Source organism: Formica exsecta, unplaced genomic scaffold, assembly GCF_003651465.1.
Source record: "Formica exsecta isolate Colony F162 unplaced genomic scaffold, ASM365146v1 scaffold568, whole genome shotgun sequence".
NCBI lineage: Eukaryota > Metazoa > Arthropoda > Insecta > Hymenoptera > Formicidae > Formica > Formica exsecta.
Window position 1 is genome coordinate 41,907 of NW_021852933.1, and position 24,310 is coordinate 66,216.

Consider the following 24,310-nt stretch of genomic DNA (forward strand, 5'->3'; position numbering starts at 1 on the left):
CGTAAATCTGACGAAAGTCTCGAAAAAGACTCGCAGATTAGCTTGGCGAATAAATTCGCGGATCAGCGCGTTTTTTTCTCCTCGTCCAAGACTGACCAGAATCATAGAAAAGCCGATGTCGAAGATCTCGTGACTTCTTGCGAGGAGGATCGCAAGGTCGAGGAGGTAGAGGATTACAAGTCAATTTGGATCTCGGATAACGAGGAACATCACGAGATGTCACGAAGACCGCAGGTACTCAAAGTCGTCGATAATGACGTCACCAAGAGACGCCATCGGCGTTCCGTCGTGGAGATTGATGCCATCGTCGAGGACATGCCAAAGGATAAAATATCGCAGAGCATTACGAAGGAGACGAACGAGCGTCTCGATGTCTCTGTGATTAAATCGAGTAACAAGGAGAATGAAGTTCATGGAAAAAACGCGAAGGTTAGTATGAGACACGATAAAACATTTTTCATGCTACGACTTTAACTTCTATATTTTCGTATTTGTATTCGATTTCCGTTAAGCGATTTCTAATATTGTACTTTAATTTTGCGATTTTGTCTTCTCTCACATTTTCCGTAAAATTTAATTATTGATAAAAGTTGATATTCCGGAAATGGAGCAAAAGTGCATTAAATTGACGAATTAATTTTATAGGACGCTATGCTACCGGAGTTACCGGAAAATGCGACGACGGTGGAAGATGCGAGAAATTTCTTCGAGCGGAAAACTACGGAAAAGGAAACGACGCGAAATAAGCAGAATGAAGGCAGATTCGAGAGGATCGTGAAGGAAACGTCTAATATTCTCGGCAAGGCGTGCAGCGTTGTAAAGGGTAGTTTGGGCTTCGAGGCGAGATCAGAGAGTTCCGATCTCGGTCTCGGTTCCGAATCCGGTAGTGACTCCCGTAGACGATCGATGGATGACGGTGCTGAGGACGATCGGCTGTCCAGAAATGTCGATAATTCATTATCAACCGCGCCGAAAATTGGTGATGGTAAAAAGTCTCATACTAATCTCACCAGGTCCAGGAGCTGCGTAGACTCGATAGAATGCCAGGACGATGGTCCAGAATTCGATCACGTGCGCTATAAGATCGTTAAGTCGCATATGTTCAGCAAGAACATGTTCAATACCGCTCGGGGTGATGTCACATACGAAGGACTGATGCAGTACCTGCGCGAATATTCGTTCCAGGAATTATTGATGGACAACAACGTCGTCATCATTGAGCCGGTTCGTGCCGAGCCAGTGGAACGAAAGTCGTCACCATTGACCAGAACGGAACCCACGTGCAAGATCGCTGGCGCGATTCAGAAAAAGATGGAGAACTGCGAGAGAAACGGTGAGCAGTTCGAAAACGGTGGCACCGGTAAAAGCTCCAGGCAATCATCCATCAGAAAGCACTTCTTCTACCATCCTATACGGGTGAACCGCGAATTAATTGACGAAGAGCTACCGGATCCGGATACAGTAAAAAATGTGAGACGTATGTTCGAAAACACTCTCGAGAAAAAGAAGAACGCATCCGACGCCGAGTTCTCCGAGGACTGCAAGAATAGAAGGAGCGTTAGCATGAAGGATTTGACTAGCATCGATGACAGTCGATATGACGAAATGTCTGACAAGGCACGCGAAGAGTCCAGGTAGTGTAATATTGAATGGCATCGGCAAACACACTTTTATTATTTACGATGCAGACACGAGTGTTTCGATAAACATATTTTAAGATTATTTTAGAGATTATTTTTATCAAAACTAATTAAATTAAGTATTCGAGGCGATAATACTCTAGATATAATTCAGCCTGAGATAACGTTTGGTTTAATAAAATTGCAAATTGTAATGAAGTTTATATTAGAACGTTCACATCTGTTCGATTCAATTATTCGCGACTAAGATAATAATTTTTCCGGAATTCCATTAAAGTTTAATTAAACAGACATTAATAAAAAGTAAGCCATTTAGTCTGAAACTCTGATGTAAGCCAAGCTTTCAAAATTTCTTTTCACATTCTTCGATCACTTGTAAATAGTTGTATAGCATAATTTCCATGTACTATGTTCAAATCCAGATGTTCCAGTAGGGCGAAAGATCTTACGAGGCTTTTCGAAACCAAGTCCGCGTCATCGACTACCTCTGTCATTAATAAGGAAGAACCCGGAAGTCCACGAAGCGAGTCAAAAACGCGAATTCTCGCGCAAAGTTTCGAAGCTCGAAGCAGGAACTCGTCGCCAAGTGGTTCAAACTGTTCTAAGAATAAAGTCGGCCGTTATCATCATCATCATCATCATCAAAACTGGGATACCGGGAGTGTGAGTTCAGGCGTATCCAGCGATTACCCCGACACCGACCCCGGGAGTGGCGCTCACTGTATATCATCTGACGATGACGATGTGAATTGTAACGATGATGACGCGGACGAGAGTGGTCCGGGGCATTACGTGTCGCAAGACGTACTGAAAAAAATCCGCGAATGTGGCACTTCGGTAACTTACTATGGCGGGAAAGTTGTGAACATGCACAATGGACCGTTCATATCGCCATTGATCGGCAATGGATTCAAGCGGATCGATAAATCAAATGATTACGTCAAGTTTAAGTTGGTGAAGAGCAACTCCTGCGATAGTAGACTAGAGCTGACCGGCAGACTCGTTGAGGAGTTGCACCGCAATTGCGATAGAGGTGCTAATCTCAGACAATGCACCATCGCGGAGACACCTAGCATCGAAATCACGACAATCGATAGCAGGCAAGAAAATGAAGAGCAGAGAGATGAGGATATCGAGCAAATCGAACAAATGAAGCGAGAACCACCGGTGGTGATCGGTCTGGAGCCGAAAAAAGAAGATTCCAAGGAGACGAGGAGGATTTTCAAAGCTGACTTTAAGCTAGGCGATCTAGACGACTTGAGATCCAATTATCCGAGTAAATTTATGCCGAGCGCGTTAACGAGGTGGGAAGCGAACACGAGCTGGAGAGTCGGAAATGACTTCGGTAAAATGGAGTTCGAGGAATTTGAGGTGCTCGAGGATAGTCTTAATGGGATCGATGGCCAAGATCAATATGTGCAAGAATCCTGAATGAGAAGTTTCTGGTATGATATATTTATTTTTTTGATGCGCGATTACGAGGATAAACGAGGATTGCCAAAGGAGATAACGCGATTATTATTCTTAATGAAATTAAGTAAAATTTCATGGTATTAATGAAAATAATCGTCTCTTTCGTAAAAATGATATATAGTTTATGAAAAAATTATTTCCGATATAAGAATAAACATTGTTGAAAAACATATGTTAAAATTAAAACAAATGTTTCTGGCAGCAAATAATAAAAATGCCGCAAAAGAACGTTAAAAGTCAATATAATTTATTATTCAAGTTGATCAATTGATCTATTATTGCAGGTGGATAAGTCCACACGAGTCATATTTTATAGCAGTATACATAGCGAAAGTTAAAGATGAAATTATAGCGTATATATAGTTTCAATGTAATATCGTATGTAGTATACAAAGCATAGACGAACGATCAACGTTTGAGCGTAATACTATGTAATAAATAATGTATGTAATATGTGTGTAATTTTATTTATTATGTATTATTTACCGTCTATGTTTGTAAATTCCAAAAGATTATATAAGTATTAAATATTCTATTTTTTTCAAATATCGATGAAAAATTAAATTTTTCGATATTTTATATTGTTGTACAGTGAAGGTTGCAAGGTTGTGTAAAAATAATATTGTAATTACACCAAATGTTTTATCTCCAATCTATATTCAAACTATCACGCATAGCTTGAAATAGAATGAATGACATAGTCACGAAAACTGGCTCGAATACATGGCACATATTTTAAAACGCAAGTTCCGCATTAAATGACATTTTGAAAGTGCACGAGACGCGTCATTATTTTTGGCTATATATATTTTTGGAATAGCGGTGTTGATTTATCAATTCGTTTGAAGATGCAACCATCGTAAATTTTAAGGGAAATTTTGGCAAGCAAAACCCATCATGCAACCAAATATTTTAAGGTGGATTTATAGCGATTTGCATCGAATAATATTGCAAATAAAAATCTAATAACCTACAAATATATACATATAGCCAGAACAATATTTTATTATTCATATTAACAAAATAATAATAATGATAAAAATAAAAAATTTCTAAAAAGGGAAAATCAACAAAATCTACTATTTTAATATGTATATAAACGAGCATCTTGTAATAATCTAAAAGCAATATTTATATTAGCGGTCTAGTTTGTTCATTATATCTAGCGCAATTATTGATCTATTTTACAATACTAATATAGTCATAAATGCAAGAGTCGTCAAAGCTTTCAGTGTGAATTAAGCCTTACAGCCACTGCAGACCAGGCAGTGCTATAAAATGTATACTGCAAGCTTTGTACAATGTGACATATACGGAAAAGCGATTTCTTCTCCTAAATAGAGCTCTTTCGTCGGACTTAGAGTAGATCATTACGAAACTGTTTCATGTCTGTGTCTCAAAGAACTCAATTTCTATTTGATATCCCCTTATGTCGCGGAGCGAAGAAAATCGCAAAAGTTTCGTGCAAGTGCTCTTAAAATAATATAATATACGTGCCACATATATTCCTTTTAGCTTTTACGTTCGATAACACGGAATATAACGATTTAATGTTTTAGTTATATACATAATATGATGAGAAACATTATTTGCATATCGCACCGCAAAAATTGATGCATGAAATGTCCTAGTGACATCAAAAACTTTGAAATCTGCATATGTTTATTTGCAACCATGAAATCACATGTTATGCAAATTAATTTCGGAGCAATTTCACACACATCAAAAATTAAAAAATTGCAGTAAATAATATCGATTAATTAAATTCTAGTAAGTGTATAATTTCAATTTTTCCTTCAAAAATTTTCGAGAAATAGATTCTTCTAGTTTTTGTTATAACGATAAATTTTAAAGTTTCCATTTTTACGTTAAACATGTTACAATTCTGTAGTTTCGTATGAATGCTATATACATAGCAATATAGAGAGAAATTATTTTATATTATTATACCCTATTATAAAATATACTCCGCTTGTTTACTTTTTTTTTTAAGACAGGATATAACTTACCGGAACTTTCATTATCTATCTTTTCCGTTGACGTAGCTCTCGCAGTTCTCTTCACTTGCTTTTCCGTAGCGTTAGGCTCTTTTAGTTCCTTCATCAGAAGCGGATTTAACCTCGGCGAATAAGAACTGGCCGATAGGGATTTCCAGGAATATAAATATGAGAAAGAGAAACGAGTGCACAGAAAACATATTATTAAAGTTCAATAAAAAATCGTTATATATGTGAAAATATACGGGTTGATCGTGGTTTTCAATTATTCCGTTTAACGAAGCCTGTAATCATGCAAGTTTACCGTCATTTCACGGTCTCTCAATGGCTTAACAATAGTTCATCGATTATCCGATAAAACATAATAATAATTTATAGATAAATATAAATATAAAAATATACATTAACAAGGCCAATGGTTTTCTTTAATCTGATTAAAATATTCATCGAGTAATGTTTGTTGACTCTCTCGGAAGAGTTGTTAATTATATTCAGTAAAAGAAATATACATGCATTTAAGATATATTAGGGAGACGTCTTACTTTTTTTTAATATATCGCAAAAATAATTCGTCATCAAATATGTATAATATAATATAAAATCATATTATATATGTATATTAAAAATTTTGATCGTTCGCTGATGTATTTTTTTTTCTTTGTTTTGGGAAAAAATCTCTGAAAACAAATTTTTCGTTCAGTTTATGATGCATTATTTTATGTTTTGCATATAAATATTCGAAAACATGTCAGCTGAAATATCTCTGTTCGGAAAGCACGCATAGTATTTACTTCAGAACACGGAAATGCAATATTGAGTGATGGAAATCTTGTGCAAAATTCGCAAAGAGATTTAATGTAAAACTGTAATCATAATATTGTAGAAAAATGTTGCAAACTCTCGACATTACATAACAACGATACCAACTTTGCGTTTAATGTAAATACTTTTTTTCACCTTTTTTTGTAAAGATCGGATTTTAAATTTGATTGTATAAACAGCACATGTGTTGCGTGCACAAATGTTTCCGTTACCAGATTTAACGGAATCAGATAAAACAAAGTAGATTCAAATTCTCGGGGGAATGTATTCTATTTCGATAGCGCTGCATCGGTGTTTCAAGAGAGAGAGAGAGAGAGAGAGAGAGAGAGAGACAGATTGTTTTTTTTTTTAGATAAAAGCAAATGTGTAAAAAAAGTTGATTTCAAGAGAAAGCGCGAGAAAGAGCTAAATAATACATAGGAATTCACTCCGGGGTGCAAATCAAAGCGCATTTCTTTTTTAAACTTTATCGCAAAGTAGGGAACTGCCTTCGGAGTGTGTGTATGTGTTTATCATTAATTCCGAAAATAACGAAGAAAGGTAACAAATAAATAAAGATAACAAATATATAATAGATATCATGAAATATATATAACAGGGGTATATACCAAATAATTAAAAAAACCTTAATTTGCTTTGTTTTCTTTTGATCCCTGCTAATTTTTTCAATGATGAGATCGATACCTTATAGAGAGCTAATATATATAAAATATATAGCTCGATATATAACGATTCCTTTCAACATGTTATTTTGCTGGCTTCGTTAAATAACTTTTCTTTTGCGCGAATCGTGAGCGGACTGTAATGCCCTGTAATCCTACGTGCGTGGAATTAAAGTCGTTGATGCAGGTGAATTTTTGAAAAAGTGACCAAGAAGACTTTAAAAAATTAACGCGAGAAAATTCTGAAAACTATACCCATCTATAATCCGTCTCTTTAACTTCGAAAGCTTTCAATCCTTAAGATTCTCGTATCTGTTTCGTCAGGTGTTTGTACTGGTGTCCTAGTTTTTTTTTATTCCTATGTCTCCTCTTACTTTTCTGATGCGTTTACTTCGACGGTCCCTGCGAACTGTCGCCATCGATTCCACTGCGGCATTCGCTGGAATGATATTTGCATCGTGCAGCAAAAGCTATGAAACACAGATGCATCTGATCTATACACCTGGATCTATATTGATGATATCTATCACATTGTGCAGCGTCCATCGTGCATCTCAACCGCAGTCATTACTTATGCATTATCGAATGGCATAAATTTTTAAATAGATTGCCTTTAAATAGAATACGCATGTAATGTCTATAATGCGAATTGAAAATTCAATCAATATACTTTATTATGTGTTGCATTATTAATGAAAATCACACCAGGAGATACGCTATCATTAATTGTTTAATAGTGTTAAAGTATCTTTTTTGATTGTCAGTAAAATGTCCTTGTAACAATGGTTTATGGATTGCTTTATAAAAAAAAAAAAAACAGTTACCCTACTTGACGATGAATGAAAAACTATAGTCAAAACTAAAAACAAAACATGAATAAATTTCTACGAATTTCTTAAGGAACAACGCTTTGCCATTTTTCATTAATTCTGAAAGTCTGTACGTGATATCTGATTTCTAAAAATTAAGTTGATTATGTCTATAATCTTCATAAAATGTGACATTCCGTGACGCTAATTAACCATATGCTCTTAATTTAAGTGGTATTTTCAATTATATGAGTAGTTATATGAGCATTCAACACGCGCGTACAGTATGTTTAAAAGTAATTGTCTCTAGTTTGATCATCAGCCAAAGCTAAAATATCCGGAAGATTTGTATGGAAACACAATTTGTTGTTAAGGTTTTTCATCCATTATTTAAAGAAAACTTACCATATATGCATATAGCCTTTATTCAAAAATACATAATTTATGTATATGTGACAAAAAGAAAGAGAAATTTGTACAATGCAATTTTTTAAATATATATGCTTATGTCAGTGAAAGTCTATTATATGGATAAAATAGGAAATTATATAAAGAAATAATTTTCGCACAAATTATTAAACAAATTATTGTTATAAATAGTAACGTATGTGGATTATTTTATATTTTCTGGATCAAACAATATCTTATACTACATTTAATGAGATATGCGTATATCATACTTAATAAACTTTAGCTCAATATTAGTCAGTCTGGTGATAACTTCTTAATTGGCTACCTCCAAAGGCTGAATCTCATATGTATATGCACTGTACGGATTTCTCTCCTGTTAGAACATTCAATTTTCTGAAAATCATGTCCGTCGGAATACACTCGATATTACTACGATTCATACATATTCATAGCAACTTTTCTTGTCTCATGCATTATTAATAATCAGATCAGATGTATCTATTCATATAAAGATATTAATTTAAATTTGTACGAAGCTTTTGAACTTTCATTAAAAGCATAATTTGAGTATCCCTATCGAACAATAATTAACATTGAAACTACTTCAATTTTATCCTGTACTTCATTTTTTGATTCTCATGTTATATCTAGATATAACTTTATTACAATTTTAAACTAATCATTATTTTTCTCCAAGCGATGAAGGATGTGTAATGTATATTTGTTAATTAACAATCTTTAGCGGTAGATAATTCGCGATGTGTTGTAAAAAAATACGATATATCTTTTAAAATACTGTGTTTTTTTTCTTTATCCATATATGACGTGAAAAGTAAACTACAGAATAAATAGGCAGATGTGATATTAAAATGAAAAATCTAGGGCAAAGCTTTCTTTCTGTGATAGGCGCAAACATAATAACCCGTACAATAACCCGTAGAAAAATCAATTCTGAAAGAAATTATTATGAAAGAAGTTATCGTTCTCCTCTTTTTCGAGATACGCAATAAGCTTTTCCCGATAATAAAGAGGATAGAGTCTTTTTATGCATATAATACTAGCTTTGATTTATTGGAAAATGGAATGCAGTGTTAAATAAAATGTCCACACACACAAATAGTGTATTTATATATACATATAATACACACACACTAGCTTTGATTTATTGGAAAATGGAATGCAGTGTTAAATAAAATGTCCACACACACAAATAGTGTATTTATATATAAGTATAAATATTATATATTTATATATAATTTTAGTAACGCGCTTTAGTAATTACTGTGGAGATTATTTTTGTCTATGTATAAGGGAAGATAAGCATTTCATTATTTTGTCGTGTACTCGTTTCGCAGAGCCGATAAGCCCTTTCGGTCAACATCGCTCCAACCACCATTACAAGGGCTGAAAATATTTTCCACACCCTATGTTGAGTGGAGCTGAACGCTGGATAGGATCGATGGAATGGTGTAGTAAAGTCAAGTGCACGTTTCAAACCGGGAGAACCGAGGAGAACTCTTCGTATTAATCCGTCCAACTTGTGGCACTTCCGTTTGTTGATGCTTGTGAAAGTACATACCAAAGCGCAAACACGCATCTCTATATGTATATCGCGCTTCGATTAGCTTTCACCCTTCCATTCGTGCTACAAAGCATATTCGCGTCGAGTAGAGGGAAAATGTACATTGATTCTATTATATTCGCGTAGGGAATATTTTTTTTTTAATTTTCGTAAACAAACTGAATACTGCGCGGCATCAAAAGCACGTATCGATATTGTAACATTTATACGTTCAGTTTTTCGTGCGTTTATACGTAATTTATCCCAAACAGTTAAATTAGGGAATATTTTTTTTTTATTTTCGTAAACAAACTGAATACTGCGCGGCATCAAAAGCACGTATCGATATTGTAACATTTATACGTTCAGTTTTTCGTGCGTTTATACGTAATTTATCCCAAACAGTTAAATGAACATTTAGCGTGTCTCTCTAAATTTAGCGTGAAAGGGATCTGGTGATAGAACAGCGCTTTCATTGTATTGCTTTGAAGCATTAAAGGAATGTCGACAAAGCCCGTTGCTGAATTGAAATTGACATCGTTAAACTACCCACGACGTTCAAATTTTTATGGATTGATATTAAATGCCATTAAATAAAATGACACATAATTATATAACAACGTTATATCATTGCAAATGTATAATTACCGAAAAATTCAAATTCTTATATCAGGTTATATCTATTGTCATATATCACTGGTAGATATATGACAATTAAATATTCTTTTAATAGCGGAATTTTTTTCAAACAGTTTTATAATGCAGCCAATGTATGACCATCGTTTATATTTCGTGAAAAGATATGAGATTGCGTAGCTTTTTATCATATAACCGATATGACGTTATAAATGCCCAAAATACACATCAATTTGACTGTATGTTTAATCTGAATATATGCCATTGAATTTAATATCAATAGATAAAAATGCTCGTTGGAAATTCAGAACGATTAAATAACATTCGTTATTATCACATAAAAATATTTTCTCGTTTTTCTACTTGACATGCCTATCGCGATCCTTGAATGACTTTTACAATGTGCATCGAATCACGGCAATGAAATGCACACATACGTATATATGTACGCATTACATTTGTTATTTTTTACAAACACTTGAAAGTTACAACGAATGCAATCTAATCCGCAGTAAAAAGTAGTTGTGTACTACAAAAAAATGCACGAAACGCGCGAACTCGGTTTTCGTTTATAAATTATAACTTTAAATGTGTTAATGTAAAATAGTCTACATAATAGAATAATAAATTTGTTCAAATTGCAACATCATATTACATTTGTTTTTATACATATATAAAAGTGTTCTAAGTTTACAAATAATTATAATTCGCAATGCTGCCGAGATATAAGCTGCAATTGATTGCAAAATGAACTAAACAAAAATATATAATGAAACAAACATATTAATGCGCAAAGGATAATATAATGAAGCGTCTGTGATCGAAAGAGGATTGCTTTCATCGTGAGAGAACATAATCCGCGATACATGAGATTCGAATTTATGACCCTCCAACGCTTGCAGCGAACATACACGGTGAATAATGTGCGATGGTTCACGCAGATGTGTCCTTTAGCAGTGACAGTTCATCTCCATATCAATTTATTTCTCCTTTGTATGTCATGAAAAGATCTGATAACATATGTAATTTTATGTGATCACATATAAAATTACATATATTATCAGATCTTTTTATAACTAATTATATATAAAATAATTATATATATTTACATTTGTCTATTATACTATTTTTTTCTCGAGTATATTTTTCTCTTTCATAAATGTTTTGTAATATAATTGTCAATGCCGTTTGATATTGAGAGTTACGCTCACAAACCGTACAATTAAAGACATTTTACATTAGTCAACAAAATAAATAAATTAAAAAAAAAAGACAAAAATTATTAATGTGTACATATGATTGTACATGTCTAACATATAAATTTATATTTAATTTACTCTAATTTGGCTACGTAAATTTATATATATATTACGTATCAAATAAAAAAGATATTTATAGTTCGCAGCAGAATCAACGCCTATTCGATTCAAATATTTTTTATTGATATGATATAAGTCAACATGTTCGAATATCTTTTAAAATAAAAATGTACAAATATTTATATCTTTTACATACTCAACTGCTTGTTGTGATTTTATTAGAAATAGAGATAATAAAAAAAAAAATACAATCTCTTCCATAAATTTAAAGAATGTTGAGTCGCTCGATATGGCGCAGTAATTTATCTGTTTGAGGATTCAAATACAAATCCCTAGGAAAATTGGAATCTCCATTATGAGAGTAAGACCGTAAGATACCTCGAGTTTCGCACGATTCGATTACCACTCTCGTTCGTGCTTTTCTTTGGTCGGAATATGAATATTGTTCGCAATAACACTCTACAAATGGAGAGACTCTTGTCAATGTGTATCCAATACGTCAATGAGAATCAATAGAATCGCGAATTTGTAGTATTTGTCAGTAATTGTACTCGCGGCTAGCTGCAAATTGGGTCATCACAGAACGCTACCGGTACTATTAGATCTCAACGAATAATAGCTTCTAATATTGCAGAGCTATCAGCTTCATCCTATTACAGTTTTCGTTTGTATTTCATTTATTATTTGTTGTAAGTAAATCAAGCTCTTTGTTATCCTTTTAATGCGAAACGTCGAGCGAGATATCTTTTGAGCATTCGATGTAATTATTTAATGATGTAAATGTATAAAGAGAAGGAATATTGCGATGGCACGTCCAACTGTCTTGTACTTCTCGAACTAGATTTACTAAAAATGCGCAAATATAACTTCTAATTTTGATTTCTAAATTACTTTTTGATTTATTGCGCGAAAATATCAATTTGAATGAATATTATCACATTAATAAAACTTTGTATCTGTGAAAATATAGCAAGAAACGGCGATTATCGTTAAAACAAAAATCAGAAGATTTTGAGCATTATGAGATTTCAAATTGCATTACATGAGTTCTGTTTTTTATAGAAGCTTCTTTATATGTAATAAATAATTGCTTGAAACGTGCGGTATATTTATATATCAATCACATTTTATATCATATTTATTACTATTTATTATATATTATTATCATATAATTTCTCAAGACAGTTCATCGTTAACTCGAATTATAATTCATTTAAAACATCGTTAGTTCGAATTATATAATTTTTACATTAATTTTTTTTAAATTATATATTCTAAAAATCGTAATACATTTTTAATTAATAACAGAAACAATTCAATTTATGTAATTATGCAGTGTATATATGTATACTGAATGGTCTAGATAAAACAGTGATATAGATTCTGTATTGTCTTACTATCATCATTGCTAAGTTCATGGTCACTATTAAAAATTTATGGAAGGAAATATATTACTCGACTACTTGCTTTTAATAGGTACTAATTTTTATGATCTCCGCTTGATACAGATACACGTGCGAAAACGATGCATTTCCTCTACAGCACGAAATATACCCGATGTCATTTTTGTAGATATGTTATTCAACATTACGAAAGAATTATTTTCTGCGTTTGGACGAAGTTAATTACATGCCCAATAATTTAAAACTGTCTCATAAAACACTGTAGTTACATGATATAGGTTAACAGCCACTAAATTAACACTCGCGAAATTCGCTTTGTTTATTACAAACAGTGGATACTTGTGCATGTTATAACGACAATTACGTAATAAATAATGGCGGTGAAATTTGTTTTACTCGACTACGATCATAATCTTCGAAGTACATTTTTGTAAAAAAGCCAGTTTTTAATCGCGAAACTCGCATATTTGCTTAATTCTCTTTTTATTCTTATTATCTTGACCAATTATACATACTTGGTATAAGACATTTTTAGGAATGTTTTACGAGACTGTATTCAACATAAACTTGTTACAGATAATAAATAGATAAACGATAGAATTATGTAAATGATTTAATTTATATACGTAGCTGCTTTCAAAAATATTATTTTAAAGTGATCAAACTAATTTTTGTACAGCAAAATTCTTGCGATTGTTTTAACCATTACTAAAATTCCCAAACGAAAATTTATTTTTGAAATATAATTGTTTTTCTATAATCGAATATTCATTTAATTGTTATTTATTTATTATGGTACATCGCACATTTAACTGTAGATGAAACCGATAGATAGACGGATCTTAGGTCTTGTACTACGTGATATCACCGCGATTACAGCAGATTTAAAATTTCAATTACGCAGTGAGAAATAAATCTCATAGCCGAGCTTTAATCTCGGAAATTGCAGTTGTTTTATTCGTGTCTGTAGCGTCTCGGAGTTTGCAGCAAGATATTCTACGCAATACCATCGCAAAAATAAATTTCAACCGCATCGAGATCAGTAATATAATATCAATGTTGGAGACAAATAAAAAATCTCGATAAAACATTTGTGCGCACAAGCGCATGCTAATAGACGCAAAAGATTTATTACACACTTAACCAATGCTCATTACATTTTACATTGTGTAAGAAAAATGTCGAGGATTCACTTAAGAGAGAACACGAGAACAACAACAATTATCTATCTCCGCCGATAGAACCGGTCGAGACGGAGGGAGAGCGTAGTAGAACAGATCGATGCCCATGGCGCCTGCCGCAGCCTCGGCAGTCTGGAACCCCTTGGATAGCCACTACGTCAACTTGTAAATTCGTTAGGTTACCAACTTTCGCACTATGGTTGCGCTTGGTTACTTTTCATTCAATAAAGTACGCGTCTAACATTTCTCATTAATTATCCAAAGACTATTAGCTTGCATGTCGATGAGCAGTATTGTTGGATTCAACAGAGATATAATCTTCTCACAATATGGCTGCACATAGCAATTTTATTTCATTATAGAGGATAGCCTACTAAGTCTGATTAATCAGTTATAGTTTATGACTGCTTTTCATAATCAATAGATTTGCTATATTAAATTTGAATGTCACAGAGTGGAGCAAACTCTATTAGCGTGGGAAATCGACGGTTAGAAGCTTTATTAAGATTTACGATGATATCATGCTTGTGGTTACTGAGTAATTAATTTTACGAAATTCAAGAATAATTAGAGAAGATTAATGATCTCACAACGTAGCATTACAAAACATTATTCGAGTAACTTTAATTAACGTTTAAGAGTAAGGATCTAACCATAGCTAAGCAAGTTAGAAATTCTCTAACAAACCTTAAGATTAGCATTTAATTAATTTAAGTATTGCAAATACGCAATTATTTTAGCGAGCTGCTTCATAAACACTCGTTCAAACATTAGGAAAAAATAGTTTCAATGGCTTACTTAAAGTTTTATTTTCGCGATGCAATTGTCAGAATGCATCTCTTTTTCTCGCGATGTAACACATTCAATATTTATTGACAATGGAGTAAGACTTTCTTGGTTCTCTCTGGGAATAACAGCTTTTTGACGTGTCCATAGATTTAGCAACCAACATTGTTTATTAAAATTATTAGATACACGAAACCGAGCAAATATTTTGATTGAGATGTCTTGATTAAAAATAATTATTTCGTATACCCGAAATGAAAGTTAGAAGAAGGCACGTTAAATTTGTTAAATATGCTGTTTGTTAAATATATATACTCTCTGTTAAATATCTTCTAAATATGCTATTTAATGTTGACGTAACGCATTTGCACTTATCGCAATTATCAGATTAGATATTATAGTTTTAATTTTCAACGAGTGCGTATCAAAAATAATTTATATTATCTACATTGAAAAGAATATTTAACATGATGCAATGTCAGCTTTACGAGCTAAACAAGACATTAGTCGCTAATGTCAGCATACAAAGCCGAATAAATATAAGATGTTTCAATTCAGATTGGATTAGTAAACCACGTGGAACCAAGCGGAACAATGATGACCGACAAATCAAACATATTCTGATTTATTCTGCGAACCACTTTAAGTAGTCTAATAATATTATTTAAAATAAGAGAATAAGAGAAAACAATTCGCGTATGTGATCTATGTAATCTTCATGATGTACTACTGCTCGTAATGTCCTTCGTCTAATACGTATTTTTCGATTAAAATCGTCAATATTTAGCTGAAATTATATTAAATTAAATTAATTATATTAAATTATATTAAATCTACAATCTTGTTTTTGTAACATTAGCATTAGAACAATATAAGCACGCGCTACGCGCGCGCCCTTTATCTTGTGTGTATATAATTACTTACATATTAACTCTAATTCTCCGTTTTTTCAAAATCAATTAAATAAAAATTATATACACACTTAATATTTTGAACTCTCAAATGCGTCGCTCAATCATGACAGGCTTTTAGACAGCATCGAGATAATCAATCAGCATAGCGGAAAAGAAGCAACAATACTTGCGAGTATCGATTTAACATGTTTTTTTTTTTAAGAATGAAATATTTTTGTTCAGCTAAAATCAGCTCTAAAAATAATTTATAAAATGTTTAGATGAAAAGAATTTCAGAAAATTAGAGACATTATGTATGTATTTTTTGTGTCTAAATTTTTTATTAATTTTTACTTGATATATAATACAATATGATTTATTAACAGCAATCTTTTGCTCTTTATAATATAGAACCTTTTATAATATAGAAGCAACCGGAAACAACCGTATTACAAGTATATTCACAAACCTACTTGGCAAAGCATCTGCGTAAAGTTTGCCAAGGAATGTGTACTTTCATACTTGCAAGACTGCAATGCTACAAAATATATATCATGAGATGCAATTCCTTTATTGAAACTGCTTGCCAACAAAATATAATGGAAGTAAAACTTCTATAGTGCAATCTTGAACACAATTTCTTAGAAAAATGTATGATATTTATTCAATGTAGTTAGACTGATAATAGAGCAGTTATTTAGAGCAACAGCGTGTTTGTAAAAAAAAGCTGAGAGATACTATGAGATATTACTTAAATAGAGTTTGTGAAAAGTATAAAATATCGGGAGATACATGGAACGTGCAGAACGTACTTATATAAATCGTCGACACCTAAACTCTGCGAAACAACAAGGTGCAGGTTATTACGTGTATGCGCTTCAACGTGAAACTTTAGCAAAAACTGTATTAAAAAGCGTGACGTGTACAATATCGTTGGAAAATAAACTTTTCACTGCAATGGAAATGTTTGTAAAATTTATCTTTAATGAAATAGAAATTGACATATTTGACAGTCATAATAATAAAGTGTCCGTCTAAGAATTATTTCCGAAGATAAATGATATCGTTTTATTACGAAAACATGAAAAATTTGATTAATTATTAATACTTTTATTTTAGCATTATATTTTAATACATTATATTATATGTATTTAATATTCACACACATATTATAACATATTATAACATATAATATTATATATAGATATTTATAAAATATTCGCGATATTTAAATGCCAAGTTAAAATTGTGTTCATTTTTATTTCAAGATAAATATATAATTATTCATTTTTTTTTCTACGTTCCCAATCTAACTTTTAAATGTGCTATAAACTCGATTGGGTCTTGAAGATCTTGGAAGCTTAAAGATAATATGATAAAAACCGGGACTCTGTAGTTCCAAACTAATCGTACGAGTTTTCGCCAAATAATTTAGGTTAATGAGACTTCGCTGTAACTATCCATCAATTAAATGCTAAAAGATATAGCTAATGAATTTTTTGGAGAAGCAATTAATCTCTCTTTGCGCGTAATCTAAAATTTTTTGATTAATATTTTACTTTTAATATTTTATATTTTTAATCTAAGAAAAAAAAACAATATAATATTTTCGCAGTAACTGGCGCGTAGTTTTGATATTGTTGAAATACGAGGACAGTTTTTCAAGTTCGGAACGTTTCCAAAAACAAATTCGAGTTCACTATAGAATTCCCCCCATTCGATAACACGCATCATCGACCAAAATTCAACGATTCGTGAATTGTTTTCTATATACTGTAAAAATTGTACGCGATGTTTGTTTGAAGTTTTATAGGATTATCCCTGTCCTAAAAGATCAGCGGCATGGAAAGCCATGCTACATATTCAATATATTTTGATATTTTATAACTATACTGCAAATCTATTCAATAAAAGAGCGCATTATTAATAGATATAATTATGTAGATGCAGATATATTCCAATAATTACATAGTATTACTGAAATGTGTTATAGTTTTTATTTGCAGACTAAAAAAAATTTGCGGAAAATTTATAGAATAACACGTTCTCTATTTAATAATACTATGCACATTCTAATATGTTAGAGACAAAATTATTATTATTATTCTATTCATTATTCAATAAACTAATTCAATTACACCTAATAACACCTCATTAAGTATCCAATTACTATATTTAGCTTAATATGCAACGTCACATGTTGCAAACTTCTTCATATTTTATTCGAAAAATTAAGATATGTAAAAATATCATGGTAGTTGTCGCATAACTAATAAAGTTTGTGTGTTTCAGAATATTTTTATATATTGTAGGCTATAAATCTACATTTAAAATGCAATTTGTGGAAAATCAAACTATTTCGATAAATGGAACAATCGATAATGCTATCAACCTTTGTCTACGCACATGACGTCAACGACATCGCGGATGATGCCTGTCACGAACGTCTTCGAACTCGTCTGTCACTTGAATGAGTCAACAATTTCATGCAAAACAGCTGTTATGTCGGACACATCAACGAGAACGGATTGACAAAACATCTATTGGCGAAAATTACTTCACGTTTCTTTTTGCGACTGTCAATATCAAATATTGCACGGTATTGTGTGCAAAACGCCATAGTTGATCTGGTCCGATAGCAATTTGATTGAAGCGTATCACAATAAAAGTTCGGGGTGGATGAAACTTTTTTCCGAATCAAAAAATAGATTGATTGTAAGGTAATCAGATCGTGCACTATCAATTAACAGGGTTTCATCTCCCGTTTCATTTATTTCTCTTTGCACAGAGCAATCCGGGAGAGTATACATTCTCTCTAAAGAACAGTCACGCAAGCAATTGTTATGAAATGTTAGGTAGTGTGTAATAAGGTTACGGAAAAAAAAATCCGCGGCATCTCAATGAAATACCAATCAAATGATTAAATTTTAATCAAGCTTTCATTATATGATGATGCATATCGCGACTACGAGATGAGTCATCAAATTATACGGTACATCATTCCGTATTCATTTCTCGCAGACTTGCATTTTATACAACTGAATTTGCACGTTCTACGGTGCAATAACTTAATAATGGCATGCTTACATAACTTTACATCAAATGAAACTGCTTTCTTCGATCTTGTAATGCAGATTTATGACATCGTTTAACACCTCTAGTGATGAACAAATATAAAAAGAGAAGCGTACAAAATTTTTTAATATAAATATAATAAATCCCTTTTGTATCACTAGTTATAATTTATATAATTTTTCTACTGAATCCTATAAAACATAAATAAGAAAAAAGATTTATGTAGACACTTATCGATGTTTTTATCTCGGATCATATATCTATCGAATCAATATTGTATGATTCTTTCCTGGATTATTTCGTACAAAGAGAAATAAATAAAACAATATTGAATATCATTATTAACGTTTTTAAATCTTTCATAATTAATAATTAATAATTAAAAAATTACTTAATATCAAGTTTGAGCTCTATAAGACTGAATTCTAATGAAAAATCGTTTTCAATTTGATTGCATATCAATTTGATGCCGTAAAAAATCGGTTACATTTACGGCAAGATAACTCTTGAAGAACTCTGAATAAAAATCATATATAAGATTTCAATCCGCTCAAATGTTAAAAGCTAATTTCTTGAAAATCTCATAGCTATTCTAAGATCTTGTTTTTACAAGGTCATCTATCGATACAACTGAATTTGCACGTTCTACGGTGCAATAACTTAATAATGGCATGCTTACATAACTTTACATCAAATGAAACTGCTTTCTTCGATCTTGTAATGCAGATTTATGACATCGTTTAACACCTCTAGTGATGAACAAATATAAAAAGAGAAGCGTACAAAATTTTTTAATATAAATATAATAAATCCCTTTTGTATCACTAGTTATAATTTATATAATTTTTCTACTGAATCCTATAAAACATAAATAAGAAAAAAGATTTATGTAGACACTTATCGATGTTTTTATCTCGGATCATATATCTATCGAATCAATATTGTATGATTCTTTCCTGGATTATTTCGTACAAAGAGAAATAAATAAAACAATATTGAATATCATTATTAACGTTTTTAAATCTTTCATAATTAATAATTAATAATTAAAAAATTACTTAATATCAAGTTTGAGCTCTATAAGACTGAATTCTAATGAAAAATCGTTTTCAATTTGATTGCATATCAATTTGATGCCGTAAAAAATCGGTTACATTTACGGCAAGATAACTCTTGAAGAACTCTGAATAAAAATCATATATAAGATTTCAATCCGCTCAAATGTTAAAAGCTAATTTCTTGAAAATCTCATAGCTATTCTAAGATCTTGTTTTTACAAGGTCATCTATCGACATAGAAATATTTTCACGATCAAATGTATAATAACGTTGAGGAATGCGAGGTATTTTCGGTATAATCCTGAATATTTATGAATACCGAAGACATCGAGATAGCAGCGACGGATTTATCTCCCTTGACATTTAATCGAGAGATGTGACACGAACATGGAGCTACCGATGCATATAAGAGCCTGTGAAGTACCTTTGTGCTTCGCGATCTTGGGATTCTCGAAAATGAATAGCACTTCACTCGCAGGATTGTCGATCCTAACCGAATTACTGTCAGAAACTCGAGTTGACTAACATGTGCAAAGCAAAAGTTTTAGTTTATATTAAAGTACCGTATATTTTTTGAAACTCTATATTTTTAGTTATTTTTAAATTATTATTTTTAATTTGTTTTATTTTATTTTAAGGATTATTAAAAAGAATGAGAAACAATTTGCATATAATTTATACTTCTTATATGCAATGTGGACGTTCAATTTCTAGTCATTATATTTTTCTGTATAAATTTAATTTTCAATTTTATTAATTTCTTATTTCATTTCATTTATTTTAAATTCTATATAAATTTTATATAATTAATTTATATTATATTCTTATAATTCTTAGTGTGTGTGTCGCTTAAAAAAGATTCTATTTTAGAGACTAGATATTTTGCTGATCGCAAATAGTAATTGTACACTCTTATTATTTATAATTACATAATAGAGAGAATTTAGATTTCTCACCAAAAAATACCAGCGACATGTATTATCATGAATCATAATTAAACCCTAATATTCTTAAAAATACAATATGCTTGACCTATATTTTGCCCGTTGCTGTTTCCTTACTCATTTTAGCCGTGGCAAATTTCTCGTTATGTACTTTAATATACGCGCATGTGCACCGAGGCGAGCAGTGAAATGTCGCTATTAGCTAGATAGCTAGATGAAATATCATTACGATGGACGGTGTTAAAATACGACGCTATTTGATTCATGTATATGTAGATAGTATCTATTTTTCGCCTGGAAAATGTTCTACCCGGTGACAATGCGGGAAATAGACCACCGGAATCGTTTAGTGAGGCTCAGATAGTAGCAATTCCCTTTTGCATCAAAAATGCAATATGCAATGTGCAACGTACTCGGGAAGTTCGTCGAAAACCGGCAAAATTATCGGAATTGCAATGTCCATATACGAATTAAAGCAGTATTGTTTGTCACCATATATGCATTCCATTAATTGGATGGCTTTAAATCAAAACGCATTATTTGCGAAACTTTCAAAATTGGAATTTTGTCATTCACCAGTTCCGAAAGTAGGTCGAAAAGAGATCATTAAACCATTACAAAAAAAATTCAGTATTACGAATACATATCGGTAAAAAATAAACATTTAATATATGCATATACTATATTACATTTGATAATATTAACGTTTGGTAATATATGTATATATTAGAAAGAGAGAGAGAGAGAGAGAGAGAGAGAATATATTTTTTTGATATCAAAAACAGATATGCCATAAAAAGATATTTTTATGGTTTTATTTAAATCTCGTCGGCTGATTTTGCTCGGTTTTAAACATGGCCGTTTCATTTTTTATATAGTATAGTTGCGTAGTACGATCCGGTTCTCATAGATACCCATGGTCGTGGCATTTCGCGAATTTACGACGTACATTTCGCAGGGTTTAATGGCACGTAGACGCGTAATAGAGAAAAAAACACCGTGTATAGATGTTTTAGTGGAAACTATTATTTGTAATTGCTGTTAACGCATCCGTTGTGAATCATTCGTCGGAGCGGAGAACGTGAAGTCGTTCACGTACACCCGACTCGAGTCGCGTGTATACGTACATAAATAAACTCCGATTACATCATATGTTGATAATGAAAAAATAACACAGTAAAAAATCGTCATAACGTGAAATACTGTGAACAACAAGCGTAAATCAAGATTGTATAATTATAGTTATAGTATATTAAAAGATCGCGTCTAATATATGTATCTATATTATTTTTGCGTCTGTGTGTGTGTGTATATTACTTTAAAAGAGATGAAATGAGAAAACATGTTATTTGAAAAATATTATTTACCTAGTTTCCAGATACTCTTACATCTAAAAAAGATGAGTCAAACAATTTTTTACTTATAACAAAAATTGAAAATATTGAGATTACAATATTGAATTTTAAATATATCGTAGTTATATGTTGTATAACAACGAGACAGAAAGATAAGTCAATGTTAAAAGGATGTGAATAAAATTAAAGAACATGTTCAATGAGATTAATTTCAACGTAATAATAAGTTAAGAGAGGTATAAGCTTGACCAAATAAATATTAATTAAACTTGACATTACTAAAAAATTAAATATTTAGCTCATTTCTTGTATTAAAATATTTTTTGAGAAATTAATAGAATAATATATTTATATAGATTTTTTATAATACAGATATTTTCATACACTCACTCTCTCTCTCAAGATCTCTCTCTCTCTCTCTCTCATCATCTATAATCATAAATATTTATACTTAACCTTTTTAATACTCGCTATATAATGTTATCCAGTTTGTTTTGAATTCAGAACTGTTTATTACTATTACTATCGTCATCGACACTTGGCGGTTACGAACATAGTCGACGATCTTATCGAAGAGAAGTTAACCAAAGATAATTTGTATTTAATTCCAGGAAAATTGATCGCATTTTAAAGATAATATCACATCTCAATCTTAGAAGAAAAACGATATACTAACTCGATAATTCGTTTACTTTGTCTCGAAAGAAAAACAGCTACTCGTGATATATTACTTCGTATCTATATAATGCAATAGCCTGCGCGCGCGCGCGCGAAAGAGAGAGAGAGAGAGAGAGAGAGAGAGGAAGACAGAGAAAAGAGAGACGGAAGAAAGATTCCGGGTATGAAACAAATACGAGACACACAAATTCTGGCGTATCTTACCTTCGTACGATTTCTCGCTCTCGCTGAATTCGCCCGGGCTGCCTCGTACCGCGGGACGTATACACGCACACGCACACACACACACACACACACGCGACAACAATCTCGAATTATATTCGCTGTTCGACCGGCCGGGTTCGAAAAGTAAAACGCGCGTTGCGCGTATGTGCAGCGAAGGCACTCGCGAGCGCGCGAGAGAGAGAGAGAGAGAGAGAGAGAGAGAGAGAGAGAGAGAGAGAGAGAGAGAGAGAGAGAGAGAGAGAGAGAGAGAGAGAGAGAGAGAGAGAGAGAGAGAGAGAGAGAGAGAGAGAGAGAGAGAGAGAGAGAGAGAGAGAGAGAGAGAGAGAGAGAGAGAGAGAGAGAGAGAGAGAGAGAGAGAGAGAGAGAGAGAGAGAGAGAGAGAGAGAGAGAGAGAGAGAGAGAGAGAGAGAGAGAGAGAGAGAGAGAGAGAGAGAGAGAGAGAGAGAGAGAGAGAGAGAGAGAGAGAGAGAGAGAGAGAGAGAGAGAGAGAGAGAGAGAGAGAGAGAGAGAGAGAGAGAGAGAGAGAGAGAGAGAGAGAGAGAGAGAGAGAGAGAGAGAGAGAGAGAGAGAGAGAGAGAGAGAGAGAGAGAGAGAGAGAGAGAGAGAGAGAGAGAGAGAGAGAGAGAGAGAGAGAGAGAGAGAGAGAGAGAGAGAGAGAGAGAGAGAGAGAGAGAGAGAGAGAGAGAGAGAGAGAGAGAGAGAGAGAGAGAGAGAGAGAGAGAGAGAGAGAGAGAGAGAGAGAGAGAGAGAGAGAGAGAGAGAGAGAGAGAGAGAGAGAGAGAGAGAGAGAGAGAGAGAGAGAGAGAGAGAGAGAGAGAGAGAGAGAGAGAGAGAGAGAGAGAGAGAGAGAGAGAGAGAGAGAGAGAGAGAGAGAGAGAGAGAGAGAGAGAGAGAGAGAGAGAGAGAGAGAGAGAGAGAGAGAGAGAGAGAGAGAGAGAGAGAGAGAGAGAGAGAGAGAGAGAGAGAGAGAGAGAGAGAGAGAGAGAGAGAGAGAGAGAGAGAGAGAGAGAGAGAGAGAGAGAGAGAGAGAGAGAGAGAGAGAGAGAGAGAGAGAGAGAGAGACACGGCGAGGAAAAGAATAGGATAGAATCAACAAGGTACCGCGTCGTGTCGCGCGACGGATGGAAAGAGACCGGTGTATCGAGAGAGATGGCATGCGGGCGTAGCAGGTAGCGACGGCGTATGTGCGAGAAAGACGGAGCGATGTCGCGACCGCGGAGCAGCAGGGACGCGACAACGGCGCGCATCGATTGGCGCGCTAGCCGTGACCCCCACCATGGTGGCTTTCGCTTTCACCCAATGGGGCCTCACTTTCGCGCTCGCCCGCGTTCGGCGCCACGGCAGCCAACACGCTGTCGTCGCCGGCTTCTCTCAGTGACTAT

The 24,310-nt window shown here is 33.0% G+C and overlaps 2 protein-coding genes across 2 annotated transcripts in view; one reads left to right on the forward strand and one right to left on the reverse strand.

Annotated features, from left to right (window-relative positions):
• Nucleotides 1–5,255, reverse strand: part of LOC115242116 (calcium uniporter protein, mitochondrial) — a 41,822-nt gene extending 36,567 nt beyond the window's left edge. The window contains exon 1 of the mRNA XM_029818187.1: nucleotides 5,123–5,255. Coding sequence (XP_029674047.1) covers nucleotides 5,123–5,216 — 94 coding nt within the window. The 5' untranslated portion in view covers nucleotides 5,217–5,255. The remainder of the gene's footprint in view (nucleotides 1–5,122) is intronic.
• Nucleotides 7–4,179, forward strand: LOC115242115 (protein javelin). Its single transcript, XM_029818186.1, has 3 exons — nucleotides 7–429; nucleotides 646–1,634; nucleotides 2,063–4,179. The coding sequence occupies exons 1-3, from the start codon at nucleotides 217–219 to the stop codon at nucleotides 3,069–3,071; spliced, it is 2,211 nt and encodes a 736-aa protein (XP_029674046.1). The 5' UTR covers nucleotides 7–216; the 3' UTR covers nucleotides 3,072–4,179.
• Nucleotides 5,256–24,310: the final 19,055 nt, after the last annotated feature.